Raw genomic sequence first — 7,615 nt, 5'->3', positions numbered from 1 at the left:
TGTTTGTCTGTGTGATATAATTATATCATTACAAATAATAATCCTAAATATTGCTATCAAGCAAATTAGAAAATTCGCACACACACGTACATAAAACTGTTAAACATTTTAACATGACATTAAAATACCAAACTAGTAGAAACGCCTAAACATGTTTCTGAAATATCCGACATTAAGTACTGATTTCTGAATTACTCCGATAACAAAAATAAATGTTTATACTGACACTGTGCTGTATATGCAGCATATTATTCCAACTTAAATAACATATCTTTTACAAAATATCTTTTTGTTTTTACGAATAACATTAGAAAGTTCAATAAAAAATTATGTGCTGTATAAACAAGGTGTCACACCTGAGACTACTGTTTAACAAACGTATGCCATAAAGTGCCTGATCTGGTTTTGCAGTGTCACGGGACCCGGATGGATATTTCTAGTCTCGAGTACCACGTTCAGGGACCACGTGTCAAGGTAGACAACTCTGTCGTGAAGACTCTCAAACTCCTGCTGCAATATTTCTATGTAGACCATAGTCAGAGTGTTATCAAACCAGTGAGTGTCGTCGAAGCAATAATTGGGACCTTTGACGAAGAATAATGCCTTTGGTTTTAAGATCAAGAATGCTCGAATGCTTTTCACAAGTCGACGGATTCTATCTCTGATCACGGATATTGGAAAAGACTGAAAATGAGCATGGAAAGAGAACAAAAATATTAACTTGTCACCAGGTATGCTACTTCTACTCAGTATTTGAAGCTCAGAATACACTGAAGTTATACCGCGAATAGGCACTACTGGATTATAGAATGGCATTGCGTGCTTTAAATATGTCACATTTATATCAAAGTTTGAAAACGTTTCGCGCCAGTGGTAGGTGTTGTTTTTACCAAAAACCTGAAGATTTATGTCTGGCCTTGTTTCAAGCACCACGTTCGTGAAAAATTCCGCATACTGTCTGACAATAGAATCCCCGAAGAAATACATATGTTTTCCTTTTAAACAATTCCTGTAAGTGTTGGTCTGATGTTCTATGTACAACTTGCAATTTAATAAACTCCACGTGTTATTCAGCCAAAATCCGTTAATATTATTAGTTATGTTTTCCCAAGTTAATCCTTTTCGCATCTGTTTACATAAAGGCTTCTTCATAAACAAATTGTGTGTATTCGCTGGAGCTTCAATATTTGCAACCGCCTTAATATATTCAACTGAAGGAACGTATACTTTAAGTGATTTGTTAGCTTTGACCACATCATCAAACAAACCCGAATTGAATGATTGAATGTGCTCACAGCTCAACGCATTTGGGTGTGGGTGGGCACAGAACCACGGCAATCCATCGTTGATCGATGTATAATTGCAAACACGAGTGTGAGCCACCATCATTTCACTCGGCAAGCACAATGTGAAGTCGGTTGTGTTTTTATTAAGAAATTTTCCACCGATTCCCCACACTTTTGTTATCGAAAACACAGATGTTCCGTATGTATGCATAGTTTGCAGTCGTAAACAGGTGTTTTCTATTTTTGCCGCATTCTTTACCCTAATGACAGTCGATCCGACCCAAGGAATTCTAATCCGGACGCTGTACGTTCCGTTTTCATGGTCATGCATGTGACTTGCCATTTTGCCGTCACCTTTGATTTGCTGAGCAAGAACTATCATCATATCACCACCAGCAGCTTTGGACTCATTATCAGCATTAGCAGTCTTGACAATCACATGAAAATGCTGGTTATGTTCACTGCCAGTTGGTATCACCGTCAGTTGTGAATAGTTTGCACTTGTTACTGATGAATGTATGTTTTTAGTATTTACTCCTTTGCACTTTGTGTTTAACTGAAATCTTCTTTGACCAAGAAAAGCTCTTTCGTTGGTATGATGTTCGAGAGATTTGAATATGTTGGAATTAGAACGTAATTTATCGTTTTTATATGACGATTTGCTATTTATGTTTAAATATTGTACATACATTAGGTATAATGCTATGAAAACAAGTATTGCTAAAGCAACTCTCGTAGATTTGAAGGATTTGAAACTCTGCATTCTGGAAATATTTGTAGCCATCTTGGATATTTTCATTTATGGAAAAGAAGATACTAACACCATGATTAATCGTACAGTTCCGCATCCGATTTTCCACGTTACATTCTTAGACATTAGCTCTGAAAAAAGAAATGTTTACACCACTAAATTGTTTTAAGTCAATAACATGTATGCCTTTTCTATCTAACTCTTATAAATCGTTTGTAAGTAGATCGCCACCGCACCGTACTCCGATATCGGAATATGAACTGAAATGTAACTAATTGGTAAGTTAGTGGTGTATTTGAAAACCTAAACCCAATAATCAATGCACATGTTGTCTGAAAAAGTCATCATCAATCTTTATTGTGAGTATTTCTACGATATTTAACAATTGGCTAATAAACGTTTAAGGCAAACTAAATAAAGTACACAGAGTGTGTTCCAATGCGTAAAATGAACGTACAAGTTTCATGTAACATTACCATAATAATGTATAGTTTGTTACTACTTTGTTAAACTGTAATTGTCTTTAAACTAGCAAGGTATTCTGCCATCCTCGTAATTATGATGAGTTGCGTAGTTGTCAGCAACTTAATACATTATAAAGATATCTTATTGTTCCTTCAATAAGTCTTAATAAATGTTTTAGGGTTTGTCAAACGCATGTCTTTCATAAGAGTCCATGGTAGAATGCAGTTTTGCATATATCATTTCATCAAACAATATACATACATTCAAATATCCATTAGGGCTACACATTTATATATAATATGACTAAATAAAAGGGATGGCAAACCGTAACAGGTTAACCTGTTTCGATATTCGAGCGGTTTACCGGTCAACCGACTGTCTTTGTACGACATAAATAAAAAACAAACATCCGAAAAACATAAACGTTTACAAAGACCTATACAATATGTATTTTATAGGTCTTTGACGTTTATTAACAATAACATGTATTTGTAAATATACTCTATCTTGTTGATTGTCTTGCAACCTAATTACTTTTGCGTTGTGAGAAAACCAGGCATGTTCGTACAGTGTAGTCCAAGATTAGCATGTGAAGTCCGCATAGGCTAATCAGGGACGAAATTTCAACACACACTGGATTTTCGTTAAGTAGATACTTTTCTTTGATTTTCGTTTATAAATTGTGTCTTTGTTTTTATACCGGAGCTCTGTAGCACCGAAGTTCAAATCTAGCTATTAAAGGCTTTTAATGACACACTTCAAATAATGTGAACATCTGCGAACACGTCCCTTTTTAAATTACACAATAGTATGATATTGATCACAGGGGTATGATGCAATTGTGGTTATAATAATACTGAAAGGCAGTGACATGCCACTGATGCTGGTACTGCTGCTGATGTTGGTACTGCTGCTAATGATGATGATATTGATATTCATGACACTGCTGAAATTGATGATAATTAGGAAAAGGAAAAGGAGAACTATCATGATGATATATAAATGCAACTTATTTTTATTTATAATAGTTGAAATTCGAAGTTGCGGTAGCACCAAAGTGCAGTGCTATACTTAACTATGGCATTGGCTATATTGGAGTACACAAACGTACGGAGTATTATTTGATCCGCGTCATGCGAAAATGGGTCTTTTCGACATATGTAGCCCCAGACCAATTAACGCATTCGTTAGGTCTTGCCAGGAGCTACACTGTACGCCATTGAGATCACGAGACCTTGCGTGACTGCACAGGCTGCTCTGGAGCAACGCTGGCCGCATATGGCATAAGGCCCATTTTCATATGACGCCGTTCAATTACGATTAATAGGCAAACGATTACTTTTGAATGGACGTATTGCCTTACATATTAAGAGAATGTGTCACGTTTTGACAAGTCACATAACATAAAATATACGCAGTATTTATTAAAAAAATCACTGGCCCGAACATTTAAGTTTTCCCAACAGGGTTTCTTGTATGGGAAACGCGTAAACATTCTTAAAAGCGTGGTATTTGAAATTCAGCGTTAGTCCGTTTGCTAATGGCATACTACATGAAACGTGTTTTTGATCAAGGAATAATACATCAAGCGTGTTTAACGTCAAATATATAATAAATGACGCGTGTTTATCTTAATTGGATAATGTATTATGCTTGTTAAAAAACAATTTTATTTTATTACTTTCGCTCTCTCAAAAACTTTGTTCATGTAATAATAAATGAAGCGTTTCGGGAATAATAAAACAAAGCGTGGTAATAATAATGGGATACTTAGTGAACTTGTTTACTTGCGCTCTCGAAAATTCTTACTACATATAAAAAATTATATAACCAGACATAACAATTTAAAAAAACGTTTAAATAGTTACTGATGAACTTCAATAGTTTCTACCAATAGGTCCAGTGCTCACATAAACATAAACAAACGGTGGGACGAACATATCCGACAAGAACTATTCAAGCTGACCATCATCTTTAAGTCAATCACTACATTAATTCTGTTGTAGTCTATTTATGTTTCTCATACAGATAAAAACTATCGTAACACTGGTGTGTGCTGGTTGAAAATGATAAGGTGCGAATATTCATCTAAACTAAAAGAAGCAATGTCTTAAAAAAACAATTGCGCGTTGAATTTAACATGTTGATGTTATTTGTTTACCATTATCAATGCCTAGTTATTTTCAAACATATCGCGGCCGTGGCGTTATTCCAGAATTCAAGTCTAGTCCACAATATTCGTTAAATAACTACCGCAATTTATTCAGTTACATATTTAAAGAAAGCTTCTATTAACGACACGTTTGTTGTTGATATCGTATAATAAATAATCGTTGGCTAAAACATAAAAACCATCCGTTAATTACGTTCGCAGAAAAAAGTTATTATAAGAGATGGCAAACCGAAGCAAATCCGTAACCAGTAAACCTTTTTCGATATTGGAGCGGTTAACCGGTTAAACGACTGTCTTTAAACCACATAAATAAAAAACATCCGAAAACGTATACGTTTACAAAGACCTATAAAATATGTATTTTATAGGTCTTTGACATTTATAAACAATTACATGTATATGCAAATATACTCTGTTTTGTTGATTGTCTTGCATCCTAATTACTTTAACGATTGTATCAATAAAAACTTATTCTTTAAAAATTGTGTTGGTCATTTCAATTGGGAATTCAAATTCTAAATTTAATATTATACAGAACAGAACAGAACAGAATAGTTTAATTGACTTAAGCATATACAGCTCATCGTCGTTAACATGCATATACAATAACTGCATGCGTTACAATTAAATACAAAACATACTACTATACCAATGTGAGGAAAACATTAATTCCAAAGTATTACAGATGTCGCCCAAATATGTTCATGTTTATCGAACTTCTTAATAGTTCAAAGAAAAATGTGTGAAGAAAACTAGCCATGTTTTGTTTAAAAGGCTTTTTTAAAATGCGAGAAAATGTCTTATATATGTAGTATATATTATATATCTTTCATGAAGCCACTAAGCGTATAATAATGTTAAACTTGTTGTAATCATTAAACGTTTTTACATTATGTGGTCACTCAGTATTAACCTCTTCCATGTGACATTCTCACTTAAACATGTTGTATTTCATTCCTTTTTGAATCGATCTTCCTTCGAATTGGTGTACTAGTAGTAAGGACATGTAAGAACAAAGTGATATTCATCCTCGATATCATTAAGGTTGCATAAAACAGATTTACGTTGATATCTAACAATGTTCTGGTGTCTACCCGTTTCAACAAATAATTTGTGAGATGACAAACGTAATTTAGCTATAATATTCCTGTGTTTTTTATTTTCAACAATATCAAGATAAGCCGATTTTTCGAATACTGGTTTTAATTCCTTATATAACATCATTGAACTAGATGATGTGACACTTATATTCCAGTAAGTGATATACTGGTCTCGTAATCTGTTTTTAAGTAACGGGATAAACTGATTAGAGTTCACAGATTCGGGAAATAGCCATACATCGTTAAAACCCGTTTGGTTAAGAATTCCCGTACTTTTGATGACCAATTGTTTGTGTTATGTTTGCGTTCAATGTCTAATCTCTGTGATATAACAATTTGTTTTAGAATGCAATTTCCCTGCTTTACAGTATATGATTTCAAAAAGTATTTAACGATTCTGACATATCTGTCTTAATTCAAGGGGAATTGACCATAAACATATAGCGATAATGAATTTGTTGACATCTTAACATTTAATACTCGTATACAAAATTTACAATGGACGCGCCCTATGTTTTCCGCTTTGATAAATCCCCAAACCTCACAGTTATATTTTATAATTGATGATACATATGCGTTAAAAAGATTTGAAATGACATTTATAGGTACGTCTATGTCTTTCGTTAAGTTGAACAAAGAATGCATCGCTTTTAAAGCTTTGCCTTACAGTGTATTTGTTTCGGGTACAAAAGTTCCTCCGCTTGACATGACAGTTCCCAGATAATTAAAATTATTTACAATTTCTAGTTCTTGACCTTTATATGTCCATTTTAATGTTTTGCTGATTGTACCACCTTTCCGGAATACCATGAACTTATTTTTTTTTAATGTTCACCGTTAAATTCCAATTATCGCAGTAGTTGTCTAGATTGTTTGATGATTATTGTAGACCCTCCTGCGTTTCAGAAAATAGAGCCGCGTCGTCGGCGAATATTAATGAATATATCGATAGTTGATCTAGTGTAATTCCGGCGTTTATACCATTTTGTGAACCGTTATTTGGTTCTGACATGTCTCCACATGTATGTATTGGTACCATGATTCCGGTTGCCCAGCTGCGAGGAAAACACTTTTTATCAAGTATGTAGTTAATCAATATTTCTAACGGTCTGGCGATGACATGTATTGTTTCATTAAAATATTCATATATAATATTGTCACGCGCATGAGCTTTATTGTTTTTCAACCGTTTTCTTGCCTTCTGTCGATATTGGATAATCGAGTTTGGGGTACGAAGGTTCTGTGTTTAGCCTATTATCAAACTCATGTAAACATGTATCGGCATCGAACGAATTTGTATTAACGTCACCCTCGTCCGCTAATTTACTGAAATAATTGTGAAAATCGCTTAACGATATTGTATCTGAGCTTTGCGATGTAGTCTTACGTTTAAATAATTTCCAAAATTCGCGGGGTGATTTCCGTCTCATACTATTCATTTGTTTGCTAAGATCATTGTTGTACTTAAATTTCATTTTTCTACACGTATACTTGTAATTCCTTTTCGATGCAATCATTTGCGCGCGTGCATGTTAATTTTTATTTAGATTGTACTCGTATTAGGCTCTTGTACATTCGTATTGTTTGTTTTTACACTCTTCGTTGAACCATGTTTGCTTATTTATTCCAGAGTCTATAAATCCTTTATTTTCAGGTTTAACAATGTGCTTAATCTATTTGTCTCCATTCGAATTTAAATAGTTCGAAAATTCGCTAACTTGAATATCAGAATCAGAGTTAAAATCGATTTGCGATAAAAGCGCGGGTTCTTGATTTTGGACATCGCACGTTACATCTCGTAATAAGTCGCCTTTGTTCTCAGGTTTCCATTCAAAATGAA

General features: G+C 34.1%; 1 protein-coding gene across 1 annotated transcript; it reads right to left on the bottom strand.

The window, feature by feature from the left end:
- Positions 1-342: 342 nt before the first annotated feature.
- Positions 343-1,167, bottom strand: LOC127837301 (NXPE family member 4-like). Its single transcript, XM_052364217.1, has one exon. The coding sequence runs from the start codon at positions 1,150-1,152 to the stop codon at positions 370-372; it is 783 nt and encodes a 260-aa protein (XP_052220177.1). The 5' UTR covers positions 1,153-1,167; the 3' UTR covers positions 343-369.
- Between the last annotated feature and the right edge of the window lie 6,448 nt (positions 1,168-7,615).

The sequence above is a fragment of the Dreissena polymorpha genome, chromosome 7 (assembly GCF_020536995.1).
Source record: "Dreissena polymorpha isolate Duluth1 chromosome 7, UMN_Dpol_1.0, whole genome shotgun sequence".
In the NCBI taxonomy this organism is placed as follows: Eukaryota; Metazoa; Mollusca; class Bivalvia; order Myida; family Dreissenidae; genus Dreissena; species Dreissena polymorpha.
This window is presented reverse-complemented; position numbering and strand designations above follow the sequence as displayed.